This window comes from Mastigoproctus giganteus, chromosome 10 (genome assembly GCF_048544385.1).
Source record: "Mastigoproctus giganteus isolate SK-2022 chromosome 10, ASM4854438v1, whole genome shotgun sequence".
In the NCBI taxonomy this organism is placed as follows: domain Eukaryota; kingdom Metazoa; phylum Arthropoda; class Arachnida; order Uropygi; family Thelyphonidae; genus Mastigoproctus; species Mastigoproctus giganteus.
The window spans coordinates 188,720,025-188,747,508 of record NC_143584.1 but is presented as its reverse complement, the minus strand read 5'-3'; the positions used below and the strand labels follow the sequence as shown (position 1 = coordinate 188,747,508).

The window sequence follows — 27,484 nt, the reverse complement described above, 5'->3', positions numbered from 1 at the left end:
TAAAAACGACCTTTTAGGGAGTTATATAGCGAAAATTTGAACTTCCGACGTACGTCATGGAATGAATTACCAAAAAACAATGTGTTATTGGGTTCACATTATGATATTTTCGCAATAACAGATTAATATTGTAAAGCGGGGTACACTGTATTGTATAGCTACACGCGTGGTATGAAATGCGATATTTATGAATGTTTAACATTCATTTTTTGCAATTAATGTTGATACTTGGAAAGAAAAAAAAACTCATAAAGCGAGAACTGCCTGTATATAAAACTCAAGACTTTGTGAAAAAAATTAATAAATTCCTAAATTTCTACTAGTCTGATTTTTATGAAATGTGGAATGGACTGACAAATCTTTCTAAAAGACATCCAAATATAAAATATAAAATTCTGAGAAAATTACTCATATGAAGTTTAGGAATTATTACATGCAGATGGGGGACACCGTGAAGACAATAGGCACTTTACACATTTGAAGATTTGCCTAAAAACATCCTTATTCCTGTGTGGAAGTAATCATCGGAAGTAATGGGAAAAAAAAAAAAAAAAAAAAAATCATGGTTTAAAAAACATTTTATACGAGGGTAATTCAAAAAATAAGTTACGCTTGACCATTGTAGCCAAAGAGACATTTATTGAGATATGTAATATTATGCAACAGAAAGCACATACCTTGCACTACTTTTCCACATAGTCACCGAGTTGGTGCAAACACTTCTCGGAACGTGTGACTAAACGTTCGATTCCCTGATGACAGAAATACACTCCTTGGTCATTCAGCCACTGCCGAACTGCTGTTTGCAGATGCTCATCGTTTGCAAATCGTTATCCTCCTAGATGTTCTTTCAGCTTGCCGAAGATGTGATAGTCACAAGGCGAAAGATTGGGACTGTACGGCGGGTGTTGCCATGCCTCCCATCCAAAAGTTTGGAGCAAGTGTCATGTTGTGTGTGCATTGTGTGGCATGGCGTTGTCCTGAATGAGAACAGCACCTTTGCTTAACTTTCCAGGCCTCTTGTTTTTCATGGCTGCTCGCAAAGATCGTAATGTTTGGCAGTATGAGGCAGCATAAATTGTTGTGCCTTTTGCCATAAATTCCATGTAAAGAACTCCACAGTCGAAAAACACAGTGGCCATGACCTTTCCTGCTGATGGTGCAACTTTGAATTTCTTCCACACGGGCGATGTTGTGTGTCTCCCTTCCATAGATGCTCTCTTTGTTTCTGGGGTGAAATGGTGCATCCATGTTTCACCGCCAGTGATGATGCGGCGTAAGAAGTCATGGCCTTCCACAAATAATAGCGTTGAAAGAAGGCTAGAGAAGACAAAAAACACTGACCTTTGTGTTCATCTGTCAGTGAATGAGGAACCCATCGTGCACACAATTTGTGATAGTCAAGATGTTCATGGACAATGGAATGAACACTGCCTATCGAAATATCCAACTCCTTTGCCATTTCTGCAACTGTCAGTCTTCAATCATTGCAAATCATTTCATCAACCCATCACGTCTTCAGTGGTCGACGTTGATGGCCTTCCTTTTTGATCAGCATCCGTCAATTCTGTGCGACCACTTTCAAACTGCTGGCACCACTTCACTATGGCTGGACACGACATTGCATTTTTCCCATATACCGCCATTATTTCATGATGAATCTCTGAACAATTCAGCATTTTGCCCACAAAAATCGTACTGTTCCGCATACCTCGAACTTGGAGTAACATTCTAGCTGAAGTGCCATTATGAACGTTTGCTCTTACAGAACTGTTAATGCTATGTCAACGAAACTCACCTACCAGGGGACGCACGATATGAACTCCATTCCATGTAGGCGCCACATTTGTTGCACAATTATACCAAAAGATTGCGGCAGGTGTAACTTATTTTTTGAATGCCCCTCATATATACAGTATTATGTAATAACACAATCTGATAGTAACTGTGTTATGATGAAAAAATAATGCTTATAAAATCAGTTTTGAGATGGGGAAACAGTGGGTGGGAACAGTGCGGAGAAGAAAAAATGCACAAGACATTTTTTAATTAAGTAAAAATGGGTCAATCTATCATTCTTCACTATAAAACAATGAAAGAAATACAAAAAAAACTTAGAAATACCAACTCACCACTTTTTCTTACAAAGTTTCCAATTTCATCTGCAACATTTGAAGAAAGTCCTTTTTCATTCACCATTTCTAATTTAACATCTTCCCATAATGACTGTCAATCAAAAGAAATAACCCATTTAATTTGTTCAGAAAAAGGAATAACATGGTATAATTAAACTGATAATTTAATAAATAATGCACTTGTTTTAATCCCAACTTAGTTTATTGAGCAATACTCTTATGAGGTTGCAGCTTTTACAATAAATTTACTGAAATAATTAGAGCAGGTTTGTCAGACCATTCTACACTTCAGATTCACTTTGGGATCCAGACTAAGTCTGAAAGCATAAAGAAATATAAGAATATCGTTCTGCAAACAAAGGATTAAGATTACCACAGATTCCTGGAAATGAGGCAAGGTCATAAAGAAATACTTTTAAAAGTAATTCTTTATGACTTAAGAAACAGCAGGGGAGGAGAGATGCACACATCATCCCAGGATAATTAGTCCTTATACTGTAAATAATCACTTGGATTGCCTTAAAAGGCAATCCAAGTGATTATAATCAAAGAAGTCCCTCTCTGTAAGTCAGAGCAATCCAAGGTTGGTCGTCATAGTTGTCTGTGATGTGCACCAGGTCATAATGGACTGCAGCACCAGAACTTTGGCTACACTCTTGGATTTACTGGGTTTGGCTTTGATTCAACCTTGTTTCTGCAGTTGACCAGAAATGAGAGAATTCTCAAACCAATCAATGGATTATGTTGTGAGCCACCAACTCATGGACAAATGATTATAAGTCCATACTTTTTTTGAAAAATCTGTTAATGGCAGCTTGTATTTGATAAACATTTTGCAAATAACATTGGAACGTTAGAAAGATCACTCAAAAAGTTACCTACCTCATTAATAAATAAATAACATAGCCTATTTTTTTCTCGATATATATATATATATCCCCTTGAATTCAATCCACATCCTCCATTTTGAAGGCAAAGAAGAAATATCTTAAAAAAAAAGTTTCTTCTGGTCTCTAAAAAGCTATTTACAGCTTCCTCGAGGTTGTCATTATTTGAAGGTTGATGCCCATTCAGATGTTCCTTCAGATTTCAAAGAGGAAATAATCATTAGGTAGGGAGGGAGGTCAGGATTGTAGAGTGGGTTATTTAACTCCTGGAATCTGCAATCTCTTAGAGCAACAACTGCTTTATGGGACTTGTGTACATGAGATGTCACAGAGAAGCAAGCTACTTTTGTCAATTTTCCACTTTTTTGTTCCCTATGGTCCCTCTTAAAAATTTTGAGAACAGCAGCATAGGCATCTTCAATGATTGTTTTCTTATGTGGCATATAGTCCATCAAAAGAATCTTTCCATATTCTAAAAAAGTAGCCATTCCCAGCAGATGGTTGAGTCCTGAACTTTTCCTTTGGGTAGCGGTGATGCACAGTATTTTTATAGTTCGGAATCCTGCTTTGTTTCCAGATCCCAATGATGAATCCACATTTCATCACCAGTTACAATTCTTGACACCCTTGTGGATCTGCATCGCACATGTAAATTTTCCCTCACAAATTTGAGCCCTACACTGTTTCTGAAGAAGTATGAGCATTCTTCGCACCCGGCAAGAAATGACCTTTCACATGGTCAAGTGTTTATGGAAGATAGTCAATACTGACACATCAGAAATATATTCAATAGCAATCATGGCACTAATACATCTATCCTGCACAATCAAGTCTTTGGGTTTTTTTTTTTTTTTTTTTTCAGTTCACTTTATCACAATGAATAATGGGCATAAGTCCATTATTCATTGTGAGTGGGGATAATTCTTCTATGAATTCTCAAGCAGATTTAAACCACTTAGACCAAAATTTTATCTGGTATTCAGAAGAGGCAGCATCACCACAACAGCTTTCATGTGCTCATGAATAACTTTGACCACACAATTTGACCACAGGCAGTCATCAAAAATTTGATGACTGCCTGTGGTCAAATTTTGTGACATCCATGTTTTCCTTTGGGTTGATACTTTAAATCTCTTCTGTTCTTTCCTACTTCTCTATAATTGAGCTTGACCTGCACAAACAAGTATGATAAAACTATAGGTTTTGATGTTGAAAATGTCTTTAGTTGAATTTTCGCACTATGAAAAATCATTACAGCATCAGCCAATTGTTTAACCATTATTGTTTACCTAATTACGTACCCAACTATTTAACCATTATGGTTAAACAATTAGCTACATAATCCAGATGTTTTCAACGCCTGCCAAATTTTTATTTTTTTTTTACATATATATCAAGGATATTTATAAAGGTAGATAACTTTTCAAATATCCCTCATACATCAAAAAAATGTCTATAATGCTAGACAATGTTTTTGGTTCCAACAGAACCATGTTCCTCTTCATTATACTCTGTGTTCAGAATACAGCTGATAAGGTCAGAATGGATAGAATATCACAATGCAGTTGAGGGGCCATTTCAAAGTCTTGATTACTCTTTGATTTCTTTCTATGGAGATACATGAACTCTAGTTTATTAAAATAGCCCTGCAACAACTGACAAGTTGAAAGATAACATCTCAACAACGTACAGAAAAATTAGCAAAGGACCACACTGGAGAATAACTCTTAGCATAGCTGGACAAGTAGAAATCTATAAAAAATTGTATGAATGTTTGAACATCTGACATTAATTTTAACTTACAAATAAATTTTCCTGCGACTTTTCTAGCACTTGTATACTAAATGAAACATTTTGTGTGTATTCAGATAAAAATTGCTCTAACAAAAAAAAAAACTGAAATAATTTAAAAGAAAAAATTTTTATTTTCTATTATGTCTGAAATACAATGTCCCTCAAAATGTATACACGCTACTCATTCATTTCTTTATTAGCTGACCGGGCTAGCCAGGTGGGTAAAGTGCCTGCCTGGCAACCCAAAGGTCGTGGGTTCGAATCCCACCTCGGGCTTGGATCAGAGTAAAATGCAAAAACTTTGGGAGGTGCATTATAGCCACAGAAGCCAATGTGCCAACAACTAACAAAAAAAAAAAAAAAAAAAATTCTTTATTCATAAAGAAAACATTTGTAAGCCGATTATTGCACTGTTAATCTTTAAATCACGAATGTTGAATGTGCCCACCATGAACATCAATACATTGCTGACAACAGGATGATATACCATCACATTCCTACAAAGAGATGAGAAAATTCCTTAATGCTCATCTCTATGAAAGATTTATCAGATAAAGAGAACAAGAAAAATATCCACCCCAATCTCCTGATTTAACACAGAATTACTGGTGCAGATGTTCTAAAGAACACCTGTGCTAGTAAACCAAGGACACTCAGGACCTGAAACAAATTAGTTTCCTGCGATACTATTTCAGCAACAGTAATGTAACATGTATGCCATTCTGTTGTATGTCATCAATGCACTGAGTAAAGTGTGAATACATTTTTTTTCGGGATGCATTATATTTCAAAAATTTATCTTTTAAAAAAAAATAATAATTAATTATTATTTCAAACTATTATATTACAGGAAATTCAAATAATTTACTTTGTCAAGTTTATCTACAGATGAGCATATCGTGCGAAACTTATCTGAAGGAACACCACATACTTCAAACATTCCATCCAATACCTGTCTATGATTAACCTAAAAGGGAAAAAAAAAAAAAAAATTTACATTAATACCTGATGTTTTTTTATGAGGAAAGTAAAATATAAATAAATACCAACTGGAAAGATAAAAATTGCTCCCCCCCCACCAAAAAATTCTTTACTCATTCTTAATACTTAAATAAGACATATAAATAGCAATTACAATGAAACTCAGTTACTTCAGGATTGAATATCTCACCAAACAGCTTGTAGGCTTTTAAAAGTTCAGATATAAGTTAATGTAATTGCCTATGCTTAGGAATGCAAGAATTTAAGATTTTGCCACCAGGAGAATACAGCTGCTACACCCCTTTGTTACACAACTGCATTTCATAACATGTTCTACGATCATAATGCATTTCCCTTCATTATATGAAGGCATTCCATTTCATGGTGATGGTCACTGAAGTAGCACCCACATATTTCATCCAATAAAATGTTTCAACACCATGGACAAAATGTGCATATTTCCTATATGCATTTTTTTATTTATTTTTTTTTTTTTATGAAAACACCAAACACAAGAGGTATTAGAACCTATAGTACTTAGTACCATGCTTGGGTTGGAGTTTGAGAAGACGAAAGAAGATATTTGTTGACATTAGACTTGAACTTCTGTAGACTGTAATGTTCAGGAAATACGAATGAAGGAAGGTTGTTCCAGAAAACAGCAGTTGAATGAATAAACGAGGAAGATGAAAAGTTGGTTCTGTGCATTTGAAACTCTGCCTCTTTTATGACACAGTCACCAAAGAGGCAAAGATGTCTCTTTTCCTTTGTTGATCTATTTCAAAGGGGAATCATCTTTATGCTATCATACATAATGATGGTGGTATGCTGTTGTTGTTGTCGTATTTGGGTTTTTTGGCACAAGGGCCTCTTGGGCCATATTGTACCTGTTCATGATTTGTTTGTCACTATGATCACAGTCTATTATACAGATTTATGTGCTTCAAATAATTAAACAGTTCCTCGAAATTTGCTTCATTGCCAAGAATATGAAATAAGGTTAAGGGTTCCTGTAAGTTGGACAGGGAGCTAAAGCTTGATTTTCTGACTGGATGGTGGTATGCAATGCCTCTCCTGTAGTAATATGTGTAGTATATACGACCTTATCCCAAAAATTTGTTGGATAAGATCAGGAGGGGAGATTATTCTATAAGAAAATGCAGAGAAATGACCCCCCCCCCTCTGTGGCCTTTGCCTCTTTTATGACACAGTCACCAAAGAGGCAAAGATATCTCTTTTCCTTTGTTGATCTATTCCAAAGAGGAATCGTTATGCCATCATACATAATGATGGTGGTATGCAAAGCCTCTCCTGTAGTAGTGCTGGCCTAATGCTACTAATGATCAGTGGACTGGTCACAGTCACAATGATGCTCACTTTTCAAAGAATGGTTCAGTGATAGTCTACTTTAAAGCCACTTCACACAGTGACTTTAGCTTCATGCAGCAGTTCCAATCAGTCACGTATAGGTTTGAGTCAATTAAAATGATGCAACTGTGCATACAGACACACAAGTAAGGGTGAAGTGGACCCCACCTGTCACCACAATATTACTGGGGCGCCTCTGTAGCCAGGTGGGCAGGAGCAGCAGTGCGTAGCACACGCTTCTTGATCAGACCGGGGTTTGAGCCTGTGACCACCAAATACGGAGGATGCAGAAAGGTCAGGGAATGACCACCGCATATCCCCGGAGCAATATGGCCTTAGTTGCTAATGCTCCTAAAAACTAAATAACAACAACAATATTGCTGGATCACTGGAAATCTAGATTCAAGTTGTGCTACGAACTGTAAGCCAAAGCAAGCACTTTCTGGATTCCTTAGCTTCTTAATCTGGACATACTGGACCCTGTAAGGGTGTATATTCAGAATGGCTTGGAGCCCTTTAGTGTTGTCAAGGCTAGCCAATTCATATACCCACTAGTGTCTCGGGGAAGCAGCATTTCTTTTGCACCCATCAGCCTCATAAATTCTGTGACCAGCCCTCAGTAACTGAAGCGTCCACTCCTACACTCATCACAGGTGCAGCCTGTTTGAAAAATGCCTCATTACATCAGATACAAAATGAACATGATCCAAAAAAATCCTATGAAGATGGCAACACTTTGAGTGCTGCTGTGTTGTTGCTAATGTATATAACAGTTTTACAACTCAGTTCTTTGGTTACTTGTTGGCAACATGATTATGCTATATAGAAGCTAAAACACAAATCTGACATTTATAGTCAGCTCAGCACCTTAACTTTAATTAAATGATATTAGCTGATAATGGTAATTCTGATAGCAAAATCTGAAACTTCCATTACAAAATCTGAAACTAATGTACAAAATTTAAGAAGTTCCATTAGAAAATTGTTGGCAGAGTTCCATTATAAATTATATTATAATGTATAAAATTAATATTCATTAATTTTATAATCAGTAATGTGAATATGCAAAGCTGGTTTGAAATTCCACTAATTTAGAAAGTTTCAAGATCTAGTAATCTAACCATTTAATTAATATGTAACAATAGCACCAAAAAAACTGTACTTGCCTACATTAATGAGAACATTATAATATACACTGCAAATTATGGAAGAGTAACAGGTAAATTTGAATAACAGATCCATAAATAAACACTTTTAACTAATTCATCAGAATCATAATATAACCTTATGTACTTTTAACCAAAAACACCATAAGTATTATAGAATGTAGGTAACAAAATGTATAAAAAACTAATTTTAAATGACTAATTTGAATTGAGTTTTTAAAAAACATTGAAAATGAAGCCTATAATTCAGTAAGCCTAACATGATCATCAAATGAGAAGTTCTAAGTAGAACCAGTATCACCAATTTCATTTGTATAAGCATGGTGACCAATGAGGTGTAATTCAATCTTGTATCAAACTGGGTAAATAAAAATAAATAATCCCCCATAAAGAGATCATACGACTCATATGTGTACTGTAAACACAATAGTTCTAAATAGATGGGAGGTATAATTTGAATGAGGGCTACCTTTTTTTCAGATGGCAGAATGAAATAAAATTGTCTTACTCTTGAAGCCAAATACTCAAAACTACCTAGACTTCGATATTTTGTTATATACAAAATAATATGATACAGTGCAGGTGGAAAGAGTTAAAATTAAATAATAGCTAATGCATAGAGAACATTTTCTCAATTCAGTACACCACATCAGATGGAGGAAAACGTGAAGTACAAAGTATACGGCAGTTTCCCAGATGGTAGAGTAACATACTAACTCTTCATAGACATCTATTCCAAACTGGGAAAACATTCTATTTCATCCCTATAGGTGTTCTATATAGTTCAAATCAACACAGGCCATTCAAAATTTTGTATATTCTTGTCCATGAACCAATCTCAAACAGCACCAGCAATATGGCATGGGTCATTATCCTGTTGAAACAAGCAACATGGGGTCTATACCAAATAATTGCAATATTGTAGTGAGCATGGAATTGTCCAAAACATTATGGCAGGCATCAGCTTCATGATTCCCTGCACAACCAACCACTAAATATTCTAAGACATACCACACAAGTCCTCCATGACACATTGGTGGATCTGCCCTTTGTCACTGGTTTGGAGAGGTCTGGATTTGAGTCCAGTCATGGACTGGAGGAATTTCTAAAGGCCCCTTCAATTGGAACTGTAGTTAGACAATCTCAGAACTACAGGAGTATCTGGCAAACAGTTGCTATATGATCCTTAACAAACCAAACAACCTACCAACATTTTCACCCACGATTGATGCTACTTTGGCTACCAGATCTCTAGCGGACCACATTACATTCTGGACTGTCAGAGAACACTGGACCTATTCTGATCACCGAACAATTACCTTTCAACTAAACCGGAAACTAAATAGACAAACAGTATATAGACAAATGCAACACAGATATGCTGGTGAGAAGGCAGACTGACCTCTCTTCCAGGAGTCATTACATTCAGCTGCTCAAGCACTTGACACAGAAGGACAAGATCCAGATAGACACCAAGCTAAAATTGTCAAGCTTATCACAGATGCAGCAAACAATTCCATAAGGTGGAAAAAACCTACTCTGGGAGCTATTCCTTGGTGGTCCCCAGAATCACAACAACTCAGATGTGGTAAACACCTGCCAAAAAATTTTCAATGTGCCAGGCGTAGCTGGCCTGCAGTAGAAGGCCAGCTACGACAACAGTACCGAACGGCCAGGAATCAATATAAAGCAAAGATCCGTGAATGAAAACAATGCACCTGGGAGCACCTAGTATCCATAGTTGGAAACGACAAACCCTGGGGAGTGCTCTATATAGTGACCACAAATAAACTTCCCAGAGGCTAAGTTATCCCCACAACCAAGAAGCCACAAGGGGAGTACACCAAAACGTGGCAGGAATCTATCAATAATATCCTAGACACCATGTTCCAGAAGTTTGTTCTGGGGTGGTTGGATCCAGAACACCTGGATCCAACCATCCCAGAACAAACATCGCTCTGCCTAAGAAATAATACCCACACAACAATTGAAGAGGAGGAGCCCTTTACTAGGATTGAACGACATTGCAGCTGCCAAACTAAGAAACAGGAAATCACCAGGCGCAGACTTACCAGAGCCAGAAATCATAAAAAAGGCAGTTGAGACTATCCCAGGAAAAATACTAAATTTATTTAACCAGTGCCTAAAAGAAGGCTATTTCCCACACACACCTGGAAAACGACAAAGCTTCAGCTCATCCTCAAAAATCCAACAAAGCAGCAGGACCTTGCGGTGTCCTACAGACCCCGCGAGGTCCAACCCATAGCCTTACTGTCTGTACTTTCTCCAACCCATAGCCTTACTGTCCGTACTGAGCAAACTGATGGAACACCTTCTACGAAATCGGATAGAAATTCACTACTCAAATGCAGGCCTTCAATTCCGATATCAGTTAGAGTTCAGAAAAGGACACTCCACCGTAGATGCATTGGAAAATATTGTTAATACCTCAACCACAACCAACCGAAAGTACTTCCTCTTCATAGCAATAGATTTTGCTGGGGCGTTTGACACTCTCTGGTGTCCAAGTGACCTCAGCAGGCTCCGGGAGGCTAACCTGCCAGCAAATCTATACAAATGCATCAGTACATATCTCACAGTCACTACTCCATATTGCTCCGTGTCACGGTTGATACACAGAGGATGCCCACAGGGTTCCATTCTGGGCCCTCTTCTTTGGAATGTCGTCCTAGATGGCTTCCTAAATCTCAACCTTGGAAATGTCACATCCCAGGCTTACGCAGACAATCTTATGCTGATGCTTGCTGAGGACTCCCGAGCACGATTAGAGAACTCCGCAAATAGAACAGTCACTATCCTGCAAGACTGGGCTGACAACAAACTCAGAATTTCTCCAACAAAGACATGTTCAGTCCTACTCAGGGGCACCCTAGATATTAGGAGGCCTCCCCAAATCAAAGTCCAGGGGAAAACCGTCAAACTCGCAACGGAATTAAAACATTTGGGAGTCATGCTCGATATGAATCTATCCTTCACACCACATCTGACATACATCAGGAATAAAATTAGAAACTATTCTGCACTCTTTGCAAGAGTCACCCGTAAGGACTGGGGCTTGAGGAAAAGGGCCCTCGCCCTCTTCTACACGACAGTATTCCTGCCAGCCATTTCATATGCCTCCGGAGTCTGGTACCACAAAGCGACCACCAGGGTCAACAGGAGAAAACTCGAGATGGCACAAAGATATACACTGCTAACGATCCCCAGAGCCTGCAGGATGGTGAGTACTCACACGCTGCAGGTCCTTATGGGTGCCCTCTCCCTGGACCTGGAGATCATTCGTTGCAGAATCCTCCAGCACCTCAGCAAAGGAAAAACGTCCACCTGCCTGAACTACACGATTGACTTAGCCAATGACCCTAAAATGGAAAAGAAGTGACTCACACTGCATCTCCAATAGACCAGGCAAACCCGCTGGGAAAATTCAATCAAAGGTGAAATCACCCGGAAATTCGTGCCGACAATTAAGACAGTATATCCAAAATATCCCCACTGGCTCTCTCCAGGACTCCTGGTCACATACCTACTCACCGGACACGGTGCATTCAGACACAAGTTATCAGGCTTCCGACTCAGTGACACTCCTCTCTGCTACTGCGGCCAAACAGAAACATGGGAGCACCTCATGTATCACTGTCACCTGTATGAAGATCTATGCTGCCAGCTCATCACTGAAATTCGATTCACACTGCAAAATCAGGAACACCTCATCCTGGAAGAAGACAGCTACAAAGCGCTAACAAAATCCGCTCAGGGCCTCTTCAGCAGAAGATGGACCTTTCCCCCAGCCGCAACCACCACAATGAAGAGAATGCAAGTACCCATCAAAACTGCCCATAATCTGAAAAACAATTCGACACCACTAAGGACCACCAGAACAAATCAAAACTGCAGGGATCAGACTTCATAGCAGAAGGACCAAAATAAAATCACAAATGCACATCCAAACTGACTGGACTAAATAACCTCGGATGGGATCCTAACCAATGAATGGCTACAAAAACTGGACTTTTGGAAACCTCGGATGGGACAATGTCCCAGAAATGACATTCCACCGACTGAAGAAACACAAGTTATCAGAGACAGTCCCTCTGTCTCCTTCCCACCCACACTTTCCCTTCTGGTGGGGGCATGGGCATGCCCCACCAAATCTTAGAGTCACCTCCCTATCGACTCCATTCTTCTGTCTGTTGCCCCCCCACCCCCACCTTCAGTCTCCCTCCCACTCTACCTGCACGCAAATGAAAGCCCCACACATCCAAACTTAATTACAGCCAAATTAGATTCACCCACAATTTTCGGCCTCACAATTCTAGCACAACCACAACGCGATCACCTCTCAAATTTCATATTTTTTACTCAGTTATTTTTATTTATTATTATTTTTTTTAAGGTCCTAGCCACTGAAATCTCAGGAAACTAGGTGGCAGGATCTGCCAGAGTACTTATTTAAAATATTGGTGTACCTGGTCTGCCTTCACGGGCGAAGTGTGGGCAATGTCTGGCCTCAGCAGAGGCCTGGCGGCTAAAGGGCCAGAAGAACAGCAGTACACAACACTACTCATGTACAATATCCATACACTTTTAAATCTCTGGCCTTTACAGCATACTGTATCACACAACAATTTGACCCCAAACACACTTTACTTGCTCATTGCCATTTATGGGCCCCCTCAAAGTACAGGCCCTGAGCACATGCCTAGTTTACCTAGACCTAAATAGACCCTGTATATAAGCAGACCCATGAGTTACAATCAACATCTAGAAGGTGAAAATCAACAATGATAAGACATTTTGATTTGCTGGCCCACTATTTGTCTGTTCATTATACCCATTACAATCATCTTAATGTATGAGGCATTACTTGGAGTCCTGTAACAGACTCCAAATAATACCTTTTAGGCAACAAAATTTTTATAATTCAGTATCATTGAAGTTTTATATATTGCTTTGCTAGCAGAGATATTAAGACATAAACATGCTAAAATAAAAGTTTCTGTCTATTATAGATCTGAAGTTACAAAAAAATCAAACTGATGTCTGTTTCTGTCAACAGTCCATGATGGAGTTTCTTTTCAAGTCAGAAGAAATCTCACCTGTCTGGTTTCATGAAAAATTGAGGAAAGTGAACCAATACGAAACTACTGATAGAAGCAATATTCTTAGATGGCTTGCACATTTTTAAAAGAGTTGTTGTTGGCATTTGTGACTGGCCAAGGAGCACAACACCAAAGTCTGTGGTGCAAAAAACAAAACATTAAGATTTTGAATAAAATTATTCAAAAAAGGCAGAACAATAACTATGTATGCAATGTTAAAACACTACAGTATACAAAGAGAAGAAAACTAACCATTTCAGACACATCAGATTATGGAAAAATATGCTGCAACAGGTACCCAAGCTATTAACAAGAGCATGCCAGTCTATGAAATGGTGATATCCATCATCTCCATTACAGAAAAAGCCTTGAGTTTGACAAATCATCACAAAAAAAAAAAATATGGCCACAGTGTTTAGAGACAGTGAAACATCAGACTATAAATAAGGAAAAATACTGTCAAACACTTTATAAGCTCAATACAGTTATAAAATAAAAAAGGAAGGCTCTAACTAGACATCAAAACACATTACACCATGATAATGCCAAGCCACACTACACACAACTGAAATGAAAATTGTAAAAATAGGATGGAGGGTTTGTCTCATTCTGCATTATAGCCCAAACTTGGCTCCATCTGATTTTTTTTCTATTTGGACATATGAAGAGATATGGAAAATACTCTTTGTATGATGGGGAGCTGAATGGTGACAGGCTGGCTTCAACAGCAGAGCTGATTCTTTTTAACGGCCTCCATAGCCGAATGGTCAGGAGTGGAAATACAGTAGCGCACGCTCTTTGAGTAGACTGGGTTCAAGCTCCTGACTTGCTAAATACGGTTGATATGCTGACCCAACCAGCGTGGAAGATTATGGTCCATTCTCTCAACATGAATTGTTGAGATGGCTTCCATCCTGCAGTGGATTGAAAATGGCTGCAGTTTACCTTTTTTTTTTTTTTTTTTTTTTTTTTTACCAAAGCACTGTGGTAAAATATGAAGGCTGGAAAGAATGATGGCAAAAATGTATTGATAAACAAGGTAGATACATAGACTAATATATATGTGCCTCCCAGTGTTTGTTTAATAAATAATATAAATCTAAACTTTGTGTCTGTTGTCTTTATACTTTTGGCCAAGCCTCATTACTTATGGACCAACACTTGTAGTTATTTACAATACATATTAATACTTTATTTCTGTGTACTATGCAGCTTCACCTTTATATATCAATTAGGTATTCTATTCATTTTCTTAATCTTTATATTTTACAGATAATACTGTCATTATAGTCAAAGCTTGACTGCTTTTGCAGTGGCCTTAGTGTGTATGTGTGTTTTGCAATATCATTACTTACTTTAATTATAAAATGTCCAATGTCAAGTTCTGAGAGAACCTCATACATTATTCTGACACACTCCACATCAGGAAGCATTGGATCATATTGGCCTGCAATGTCAAAATCCTGTAAAAATAAAATACAAATAGAATTATAACCCACTTTGGATACTTCATGAATAACACAGTCTAAATTAGTATACCATTAATGAGAGAGATGATTTAATATTGCCATTATAAAAAAGATGTTGTTTGGCCTAAAAGAATGGTTAGAAGCAAAACAGAAATTAAATAATTTATCAGATACATATGTAATTCAACATGGTATGATAAGTTAAGTTTTAATAGCAGGCATCTATTTTACAACGGCCTTATACATGTTATTGATGCACAATTTTTTTATGTTCAGTTCTTATTGTTTTTTCATGAATACAGCATGTCAGCAAATATATTAAACTACTCTTTTAGTAAACTGCTTCTCTCCATTCACAAAGGCTTAATATCAATAAATAACTTTTCAATCGACAGGCATGTTTTATTTCATAATGGAGTAGGATATATTTATATACAAAATTTAAATATTTATAGTATTACTATTTGTGAATATTGATCATTAATATTTTCTCTCCACCTAGTCTATATGTACTTTATAAATAAAATATAATATGCATAACAGCAGTAATTATTAAAACTTTTCATGTACTGCTAATTTTCACATCTCTACTTTAGAAGGGAAGTGAAATCTGTATAATGCAGCTGAATATGAATATTTCTAATTTTAATATTTTTGCCTGATCAATAGTACTACAAACACCACAAAAATAAAGTCTTTATGACAAACTCACCTTAAGCCTTTAAAATATCAAGAACAACTGCTTGACATTTTCCAAATTTTTCTGAAGTCAATGAAAGTGCCAACAGGGCAAACACAATAATATAATTTTATGATCATACGGTGTTGGTAGAGCTTGTTACACAGTAACACAGAGATTCATCCTGTTTAATTACATTCCATTGTATGCTTATATTTCGATGCATACACAAGAGTCCAGGCATATTATATCAGAGCTATACAGTTCAGGCGAGTTGCAGAACATTTACAGCTCAACATATGCTTTGTTAGACAGGCCGAATTTTGTTGTGCCTTCACATGGACAAAACAAGTGTAGTGTTATGTGATTATAACAGCTTCATGAATACAGTTTAGTTTTAAATTTAAAAACATTATCTGGAATAACAATTCATTAAGCCTTAGCTAAAGTTAGTAAAGATAAACATTAGCCAGTTTATCACCAAAGTCTTTTTCAATGCATTCCAAGGAAGAAAAAAAAAATTAGGAATTATTTAAAATCTTGTGAAACTAGTTCCAAACTTGAATATAACACAATGAGTGAAATATAAAAATACACAATTTACAAGAAGTTTTAACAATAAAATTTATAAAAAACATATCGGGTTGTTGTATGCCTGTTTATTATTTGGAGAACATCTGTGGATTATATATGACTGAAGTAAATCACTAAGCCAAACGTATTAAAAAATATGAACCTTCAGTGACCCATATCAACATATTTTTTGGGTCACTGACATATGGGTTAGTGCAAATTGCATCATTTTTATATGTGTAGGTATAAAATGATCATCTACCCAGACAGATGAATTGGCATCATTTGAATTATATCTCATATTGTGAATACCTTCACAAGTTTCTGTGGTATTGCACTACCTCGAATAAGTAGCACTTAACCAACAGAGAAGACTATTGTTACTTATTCTTGGCAGATACCACCACCCAGATGGCACCATTTCAAAGCTTTTTGGCCTCTCTTCAGTGGGTGGGCAGGTACCCTGGTGTTGTAATAGTGACAACCCAGTTATGAAGTATAACTCCACAATACGAGAGATGCCTGATTGATGGTGTGCACTGATTTAGACTAAGGGTTAAAGTGCGGGGTTTAAAATGCCTTCGAATGCCTGGTTTTACAGGAAGCAGAGGGGAAAGGGCATGCAAACTAGATGGGCACTTTCAATGCGACACTGGAAGACATTAGTTGGCATCTACAGGGATGGGATACACTTAAATAGAAAGGGTGCAAGAATGTTTGCTGATGCTATCGAGGCAATGTTAGGTGGGTCGGAAAACTGCTAGATTGGGGGGATACAAGGACTAATAGATTAACAGTAGCCACTGGCAGAGGTGAAAGTGATTCTTGCACTGCTTCTATTGGAATGAGCCGCAGCCTGGAAAATAAGATGCAGGATATTTCAGAGACTGCTGGGAATCATTGGGGTACAAGTAAACACATGGGTTGTGTTAGGGTAGCTAAGAAAAAGAACAGGTGCATGTATACTTGTGTGTACACCAATGCTAGGAGTTTAGTAAATAAATTTGATGAATTTGAGGTATTGCTCAAAACATCAAAGGCAGATATTGTGGGGATTTCAGAGACGTGGTGTCACACAGATATAAGAAATGCAGAACTGGAATTTGGGGAGTACAATGTCTACAGAAAGGATAGACAGGATAGGAAGGGAGGAGGGGTTATGCTATTAGTTAAAAAACACATAAAATCCAAGGAAGTGAAGCCAGTCGACATCGCTGGACAGTGCAGTGTCGAGTCAGTTTGGTGTGACATAAGCATTGGGAGATCAAAATTGAGAGTAGGAGTGTGCTATAGGCCTAATGACTCTGATGAGTATAATAAGAAACTGTTCGGAGAAATAGAGTGGGCCAGTAAATCAGAGAGTCTTATAATGGGGGATTTTAATTTCCCAGATATTGACTGGAATTTGGGGGCTGGTCACTCACACAGTAGCAAGGCTTTTGTGGATTTATTGGATGATTGTTTTCTACATCAGCATGTTCGGGAGGCAACTAGAGGGAGTAATACTCTTGATTTGATTATCAGTAGTGATTCTTCATGCATTAAGAATCTGCAGATAAATGAACCACTTGGTGGCAGTGATCACAGTGTGCTGAAGTGGGAGTTACTCAAAGAGGTAACTACCATTAGGGGTAAAGGGAAGGGGTATTGCTTTCGTAAAGGCGACTACAATGGACTGAGACAGTATTTAAATTCTATACAGTGGGATCAACTGATGATATTGCCAACAGCAAATTCAAAATGGGAAGCATTCAAAGAACTTATCGTGGAAGCTACTAGGCTTTACATACCAACTAAGAAATATTGTTCAAGGTTTAGGCCTAAATGGTTGTCAGATGAACTAATGAGGCATATGGCAGAGAAGAAAAATGCATGGGATACATACAAATTAACACGTGACACGGACGCCTATGATAGATACAAGTTGATCTGTAACCAAGTTACAAAGGAGGTTAGGCAGGCGAAGGCAGATTACGAGAGATCCTTGGCAAGGGATGCGAAGAAAAACAGCAAAGAGTTCTTTACTTATGTAAACTCTAGAAGGAAGGGGATGAATCAGATTGGTCCACTTGAGATCGATGGGTCAACTGTTGATGACCCTGCTCGGGTAGCTAACAAACTAAATGAATATTTTGCATCGACATTCACACATGAGGAGTTATTCAGCGAGGGGAATGCCAGAGGTGTATTCAACTCTAGCAGTAAGCTAGAGAATCTTGTAATAACTGAGAGCAAAGTGGAGGAGAAATTGTTGAAGATAAACACAAGAAAGGCACCTGGGGTGGATGGGATCTATCCAGTTATATTAAAGGAGGCAGCAAAGGAGGTAAGCAAACCCTTAGCCATAATTATGAGAGCTTCCTTGGACTCAGGGGAGGTACCCATTGACTGGAGATGTGCAAATGTGACCCCAATTCACAAAGGGGGATCAAAGGCTGACACAAGTAATTATAGACCTGTGAGTTTAACTTCTGTTCCCGGAAAATTAATGGAGGCACTGGTGAAAGAAGCACTGCAGGATCATCTAGACAAGACTTCAGTTATAGCTAGGACACAGCATGGTTTTGTTAAGGGGAAGTCTTGCCTGACCAATTTGATTGGATACTATGATGCAGTCACAAAAGAACTGGATGCAGGGAATAACTTTGATATTATATACTTGGATCTTAGAAAGGCTTTTGATACTGTTGCACATGGAAGACTGCTGCACAAATTGGAGCAGTGTGGCATTGGAGGCAAGTTGCTGCTATGGATAAAGGGGTGGTTGAGGGGGAGAAGACAGAGAGTGGTAATCAATGGACACTGCTCATCGTGGACTAATGTTATTAGTGGAGTCCCTCAGGGTTCAGTATTGGGGCCTTTATTGTTTTCTGTATTTATAAATGATATTGATGATGGTATATCAGGCTTAATGTCCAAGTTTGCAGACGATACGAAGGTTGGCAGGGTTGTCAAGGACACTACTGACACTATGCTGCTGCAACAGGATTTGGAAAGGTTGAGCAGATGGGCTTCGAGGTGGCAAATGAAGTTTAACATTGACAAATGTAAAGTACTACATATGGGAAACAGCAACCCCAGAGCAACGTATCAACTCTGTGGTACTACACTGACAGTGGTAGAGAATGAAAGGGACCTGGGGGTGGTGGTGCAGGCAGATATGAAGTTCTCTGAGCAGTGCAGACGAGCTGCAAGAGTAGCTCATGGTGTATTGTCAATGATATATAGGAATTTTTCTAGCAGGGATAAGGAGGTGATTATTCCCTTGTATAAGGCAATGGTCAGGCCACACCTAGAGTACTGTATACAGGCCTGGAGGCCTCATTTCAGGAAGGATGTAGAGCTGCTGGAACGAGTACAGAGAAGGGCAACTAGATTGGTGAATGGGACAAAGGGGTTCTCTTACGAAGAAAGGCTTAAGTTTTGCAAATTACAGTGTCTGGAAACTAGGCACCAGCGGGGTGATCTGATAGAGGTGTACAAAGCCTTGAATGGTTTGAGCATGCTCAATGCTGATGGGATTCTTCCTCTAGCTCAGAAAAATCACCTGAGAGGGCATAAATTCAAATTGAGGAAAGACAGATGTAGGATAGATGTGCGGAAATTTGCCTTTAGCCAGCGGGTGGTTGGTGGGTGGAACAGACTTCCATCCCTTGTCGTGGAAGTTGATAGCCTAAATAAGTTTAAGGCTCAGCTGGACAGGTATTTCGAACGAACAGAGGGGTGAAGTGGAAGTGGTTATTTTTATTTATTTATGTTACTTTTTTTTTTTTTTTTTTTTTTGGCTGATGCTGCATAAGCTTGCTTTCTTGCATCAAATGCCTCTACTAATGCTAATGCTAATGCTAATGCTAATTCAACGCTTGCTGATGCTGTCGGAGGCACTGACATCAGTGCTAGCGACTTAGCATTTATATTGGCTGAGGAGAAATTCCAAAGGCCAACCACCCCATGCATGGGATGCCTTCATCCTTCATTCGTTTGTTATTATTTGGAGATGATCATGTTTGACACCAAGAAATTTATTTGTGAGGTTGAAAGGAGGCTTGCCTTGTACAATGCGGCATTAAAGGATTACCCCAGAGGACTAACAAAGGGCATAAATGAAATTTATTATATGTGAGGAAAAGTATTAAATAATTTAAAAACTCTTTTGATTGCCACATACATTTAATTCAAATTGTTTGTACATAGTTTCTTGTTATTCAGAATTTTAAATTTTCTACTAAATATTAATATTTATTTTAAAAAATAGTATAAATTTTATTGTAATTATATTCTAGTATTTTGCCATAAAAGGGTGCAAAACTGAAATATGTAGAAAAAGAATCCCTTATTGACATGCCTGAAGACCACCCTCCAACTACTGTCGTTTCCATTCCCTCTTCCATCTCACGTTAATGATGTGTCTTCAAAAACATATCCATGCCTTCTCGTATTACATATTATGCAATAATGTTTTATTACTTTAATAGCAGAATGGGAATTCAGTAATATGCTAGAGTAAAAATGCGCAACTTATTGCTCAGTATTCCAAACATGCATTCTACAAGTCGCCTTTGCTCGAGTTAATCTATAATTGAAAATTCTTCGCTCACTGCTCAAATTTTTTGATAGGCATGGTGGATTTTCGGTCAGTACAAATGCTTCGTCCCTCGCAAAAACAAATGAAATTGTCGGCTCATTTGTACCAGGAAGAGCTCTATTTAACAGCAAATTAAGTTGTTTCATTAGCAATCTTCTTCCAAATTTTGAATTTTTAAAAACGTTCGAATCACCATTGCATCCATAAGCATCAATGTCTACTGCAGTGAAACAATAGTTTTTTTGATTTCCACATCACGGTATCAAATTTTGAGATTTTTTCACTAATTAACATTAGAAGTTCAAACTCTGTATCGACATTCTGTAAAAAAAAAAAAAAAAATTCTCGGGAAACTTCCTATGTTTCAAACATAATATAAAACTGTACTGTTTTTAAACTATTTGAATTTGCAGGATGAATCCACCATCGTCGTTTTCTCTTTCTAACCGGCATTGATACTGTACATAAATGTGCAATACATCCAACTTGAACAACCTCCATCTTGCAACTAACAATAGAAAAAGTGAGTCGCTGGTGGTATTCCAATAAAATGTTAGGAATGCCCCTTCTAGGTTGGAACATTCTGACGCTAGAAATGCTATGTGCAGTTTGCTGTTTTGGAGGTGGTTACAATGCTAGCTGATGCTGATGCTGGTGCGTTAAGTGCCAGTCTAGTATAGCCCTAAATAATATTTTTGCCTAGATTGCAAAGGAGTTTACGATGCCAATTCATCTACCCAGGTAGATGAATTGGCATCGTTTTAATTATATCTCATTGCCATCTGGGTATTGGTATCTGCTGAAAATAAGTAACAATAGTCTTCTCCATTGGTTAAGCGTTACTTATTAGAGGTAGTGCAATACCATGGCAACTCACTGCAAAGTTATTTACAATATGAGATATAATTAATATGATGCCAATTCATCTACCTGGGTAGATGATCATCTTATACCTACACGTATAAAAATGATGCAATTTGCACTAATCAGTAATGTCAGTAAACTCCTTTGCAGTCTAGGCAAAAATATCCTTTATATCAAAATATTTTTGTGCCTTGTTTGGTAACATTAATCATCATCATCAGCCATTTTCAATCCACTGCAAGATGAAGGCCTCTCCAGCAACTTTCCAGTTCCTTCTGTTTTGTGCAATGGCCATCCATTTACTACCCACAAACTCATGAATTTCATCTATCCATCTCCGCCGTTGTCTTCCAGGTTTTCTTCCAGCTCCTCTTGGGTACCATTCTGTTATTTTCTTAGTCCATCTGTCATCATGTCTTCGAGCTATGTGTCCTGCCCAAGACCATTTTAGTCCTTTAGTTTTGATAAGAATGTCCTTTACTTGAGTTTGCTGCCTAATCCATGTGTTTCTCTTCTCATCTAATAGTCTGATTCCCAATATAATTCATTTCATTCTTCGCTGTATAGTTCTCAGCTTCTCTTCCATTCTTTTGGCGAGTGCCCAAGTTTCACTTCCATAAGTCTGGAGAGGGCATAAATTCCATAAGCCTGAGATGGCATAAATTCAAATTGAGGAAAGACAGATGTCGGATAGATATGCACGAAAATTTGCCTTTAGCCAGCAGGTAGTTGGTTGGTGGAACAGACTTCCATCCCTTGTTGTGGAAGTTGATAGCCTAAATAAATTTAAGGCTCAGCTGGACAGGTATTTTGAACGAATGGAGGGGTGAAGTGGAAGGTTTTTTTTTTTTTTTTTTTTGGCCGATGCTGGCTGCATAAGCTTGCTTTCTTGCATCATATGCCTCTACTAATGCAAAAGTCATGATGGGGAGTATACATTGGTACATTATTTTACGTTTCAGACAAACTGGGATATTGCTCTTCAGGATGTGACTATATTTCCTAAATGCTATCCATCAAAAATTTATTCTTCTCTTGACTTCCAGCCATTTATCATTATTACAGCTAATAACTTGTCCCAGATAAGTATATGACTCCACTATTTCAATTGCTGCTCTTTCAATCATTATGTCCCTTTCTGTGGCATACGTCTTCATCATTACTTTTGTTTTAGCCATATTCATCTTTAGTCCAAAATCCTTACTAACTCTGCATAACTGATTAAGATTTTCATCTAATTCTTTGGGATCGTGGCTTATGACCACAATGTCATCTGCAAATCGTAAATGGCTTAGGTACTCTCCATTCACATTGACTCCTTTCTGCAACCAGTCTAATCTTCTGAAAGCTTCCTCAAGGGCAGCAGTACACAACTTTGGACACAATGTGTCTCCTTGTCAAATTCCTTTCTCGATTTTAAATTTGCTACTGTCTTTGTCTAGTCTAATAAAGGAGGTAGCATTCTCATATATTGTCTTCAAAATCATAATATATGGGGTATCTATGCCTTGTCTTTCCGGTGACTGAAACATTGCCTTTTGCTGTATGGAGTCAAATGCCTTTTCATAATCCACAAATGCCAAGCATAATGGTGTTTTATATTCATTTGCTTTCTCCATTAGCTGTGATATTACATGAAGGTGATCCATAGTTGAGAATCCTAACATAAAGCCAGCTTGCTCTTTCGGTTGATTCTCATCAACTATTCTTTCTAATCTGTTAGTAATGACCCTTGTGAACAACTTGTACATGTGAGATAACAAGCTAATTGGTCTATAATTACCAATTTCTGATTTATCTCCTTTCTTATGCAGCAAAACTATGATTGCATTATTCCACTGCTTAGGCGTCACACCTTTTCTAATGCATTTTGTGCAGAGCCTTGCCAGTTTTTGTGCTGTCTCTTCCTCCCAATTTTAACAACTCTACAGTAAGTTCTGGTCAACCCTTCCCCATCTCTTCCATCATGCAATATGATTGATGACTTTTGAGGTTATGATGAACATCACGGCAAGATCGAATCTTCCTTACATTTCGAGGATACAGCTGTAAAATGGTGTTCACAGACCGGCCGCTAGTTAGCACACCGGACTGAACCTATTGGTAACTCTCTAGGAGGCTTTTGGATCAGCTAGAGTATAATCTTGCTACCTCTACTCTGCCAGACAGTGACTGCAGGGAGTCCGAGTAGTATGTATGCGGGGGCATTGTCAAAGCCACGTTATGTCAAGGATCTGAGTATATTCTTGCCATGTGTACGCCATATCCAAAAATTTCATTACTTCATACAGCATGTCCCACCCACCCACCCACTTTTTCTTACTATTGAATACACCATGAATTGTCAAACTAATAGAGTAAGCTTATCTGCGAAAAGATCCAAACCTCCCAAATACTTCCTAATTCATTTCACTTTGGGTATGAAGTATTCATTTCACAATCATGTGAAATGAATTATTCATACAGCATGTCCCACCCACCCACTTTTTCTTACTATTGAATACACCATGAATTGTCAAACTAATAGAGTAAGCTTATCAGCAAAAAGATCTAAACCTCCCAAATACTTCCTAATTCATTTCACAAATATACGTGGTCTCGATTCTAATCTCAACGATGTCCATTTCCACTTGCAGCCTGCCAAACCCCATGTACTTTTTCTGACAGAATCTCAGTTATCGGTCGATTCAACTACTACTCATTTCAGTTGCCCAAATTATTTGCTCTATGATTCCTTTCACCTTAAAGGTACTTGTGCATATATGTCCATTCCAATATTCCCTGTCAGAGACTTGATAATTTCGAATCTCCTCTTTTTGATCTTCTCTGGCTTAAAATCTCTCTACTTCATTGTGTCAAATTCATCTGTAGTCTCTACTGTTCTCCCAACTCCATTAATCACTTGGAGCTCTTTGACTTCCTCTCTTTGCAACTTGACTTTCTCCAGTCCAACTTTCCTAATAGTGAGGTAATTTTCCTTGGTGATTTTAATGTTCACAACTCCAGCTGGCTTCTGTTTTCTAGTCACACTGACCCAGCTGGTCGAGATGCTGAGGCTTTTGCAATTACTAATGACCTTGCACAGAATGTTCATTTAACTACAAGAATACCGGACATTCATAACCATACAGCCAACACGCTTGATCTTTTTCTCACAAACAACCCTTCTAAGTACACAGTCAAAATGAGAGGTCCTTTAGGCACCTCAGATCAAAACTTCTCAGATCAACCTCAGATCACAACTGTGATTGTCTCTTCTCCAATGGAGCCTTTATCTCGGGGCTATTCCTAACCTTGTATTGTCTGGCATTACAAGAATGCAAAATGGGATGACCTGCGAGATTTCTTTTCTTCTTTTTCCTTGGTCGGATTACTGTTTCAAAACTTCTGATGTAAACATTTGCTCAGATCATGTCAGTGAAATTATTCTTGCAGGAATGGAATCCTTTATCCCGCACTCCACTTTAAATTCTCGTCCTTTATCTAAACCTTGGTTTTCCAATAAATGTGCTAAGGCTATTCAAGAGAAGAACATTGCATATCGTAATTGGCTTGTTTCTAATTCTTCAGTTTCATTTTCTGCCTATACCAAAGCTCGCAACAATTGTAAAGCAGTTATTAATCAGTCCAAACTAGAGTTTGAACAGGCTAAGAGTAGAAAAAACTTGCTTCTTGCCCTAATGGTAGCCGAGCATCCTGGTCTCTTGCCAAAGCTATTGGCCACAACTTTTGCCCATCTCTGCTCCCACCTCTGTCCAAACCAGATGGTTCTGTTGTCACTTCAGCCAAGGATAAAACTGTCTTGCTAGCATCCCATTTTTCTTTCAACTCATGTATTGATGATCTTTGTAAAACACCTCCCACCATTCCCAACATGCTCCATTCAATGCCACATGTGGTCTTCCGTCAAAAGGATTTTTGCAAATCTTGATGCTAAGAAAGCTCCAGGTCCCAATGGTATTTCTCCACTTGTTCTCAAAACCTGTGCTCCTGTTCTTTGTCGCCTTTTTTCACTTTCTTATTTGAAAGGTGTTTTTCCTTCTGCTTGGAAATTTGCTCATATCCAGCCAGTTCCTAAAAAGGGTGACAAATCCCTCCCATTCAATTATCGTCCCATTGCAATTACTTCTACTATTTCTAAAGTAATGGAAAAATCAATTAACCGCCAACTCTTAAACTACCTAGAAACCTTCCGTCTGATCAACAATCGCCAGTATGGATTCATTCAGTGTCGATCCACTGGTAATATTCTGGATTATGTCACCCATTTATGGACTAATTCAATGGAAAGGTTCGGTGAAACACAAGCAGTTGCTCTTGACATCTCAAAGGCTTTCGATCATGTTTGGCATAAAGGTCTTCTAAACAAGCTTACATCTTATGGTTTGCCAATTGTTTTTTGTAATTGGTTATCCAGTCTTCTCTCTGATCGCTCACTGAGGGTGATGATAGATGGCTCTCTGTCTTCTAACTTCTCCACTAATGCCGGTGTCCCTCAAGGTTCAGCTTTTTTCCCCCTTGTATATTAATGACCTTCTTCCACTGACTGGAAATCCTATCCATAGTTTTGCCGATGATAGCACATTGCATTCCACTTTCCATTCTGAGAAACCTTGTCCTGCTCAATCAGCTTCAACTTCTCGAAAATCTGCTGCCAATTCCTTAAATGCTGATCTCCAGGTAATACTCCAGTGGGGCAAAGACAACTTAGTTGATTTCAATCCTTCTAAAACTCAGTCTTGTCTATCTCGCAAAAAGTATTCTTCTGCTCCTCATGCTTATCTTTGGTGACACTCCAATTCCTAGGCAAAATGATATATCTCTTTTGGGGATTACTCTGACTTCTAATCTCTCTTGGCACGGGCACATTACAAATATTGCTTCTTCTGCATCTAAAAAATTTGGTTTTCGGTCTCGGCGTTACTTTTCTTCCAAACAGCTGTTCACCCTTTACAAATCGCAAATCAGCCCTACCATGGAATATTGTTCCCACATCTGGGGTGGTGCCCCCAAAACCTCTCTCAGGCTTCTTGATTTCGTTCAGAAGAGGGCAGTTAGGTTAATTAATGATTCATCTCTAACAGAGCTCTCCACTCGCTGTCTTATAGACGTACTGTTTCTGCTGCAATGCCTCTTCTACAGATATTTCCATGGGCACTGTTCTTCTGAATTGGCTTCTATAATTCCCGCTCACTCTTTCAAAACAGTCCGAACACGTGCCGCCACCAGCCAACATCCATTTACCGTCCAACTTCAAACTCACAGAACCAACTTTTCATCTTCCTCGTTTATTCATTCAACTTCCGTTTTCTGGAACAACCTTCCTTCATACGTATTTCCTGAAAATTACAGTCTACAGAAGTTCAAGTCCAATGTCAACAAATATTTTCTTTCGTCTTCTCAACCTCCAGCCTAAGCACGGTACTAAATACTATAGGTTCTAATACCTCTCGTGTTTGGGGTTTACATAAAAAAAAAAAAAAAGAAAAAAAAGTTACTTCATCTTTCCCCGGGGCATTCTGATTCTCCATTTTCTTCAACGCATGTTCGACCTCATGAGGAAGAATATCGGGTATGTCGTACGTGTTGCTAATTTGCGATCCATCTTCCCCACTGCAGGCAATACCGTGGCAACTTACTGTGAAGGTATTTACAATATAAGATATAATGTTTTTCAAAGTTAATACAGCAATGCAATCAGATAGTGAGTGCAGGCTATTGAAAAATGTACTCAAAGTAAAAAGCACAGGACAGCTTTTTTTTTGTCTAAGCTTCAACAAATATTTTATTTTTTCATTACTTATTCCTAAAATAAAAAACTAGAAAGTTTCAAAAATCAAAATGAAAGCCGCACTCAACTGTT

General features: G+C 38.1%; 1 protein-coding gene across 1 annotated transcript in view; it reads right to left on the bottom strand.

Moving 5' to 3' along the window:
- LOC150079659 (histidine--tRNA ligase, cytoplasmic-like) overlaps nucleotides 1–27,484 on the bottom strand; it is a 90,811-nt gene that overhangs the window by 37,155 nt on the left and 26,172 nt on the right. The window contains exons 5-7 of the mRNA XM_090383528.1: nucleotides 14,807–14,914; nucleotides 5,685–5,783; nucleotides 2,133–2,226 (exon numbers count right to left, since the gene is read on the bottom strand). Coding sequence (XP_090239654.1) covers nucleotides 2,133–2,226; nucleotides 5,685–5,783; nucleotides 14,807–14,914 — 301 coding nt within the window. The remainder of the gene's footprint in view (nucleotides 1–2,132; nucleotides 2,227–5,684; nucleotides 5,784–14,806; nucleotides 14,915–27,484) is intronic.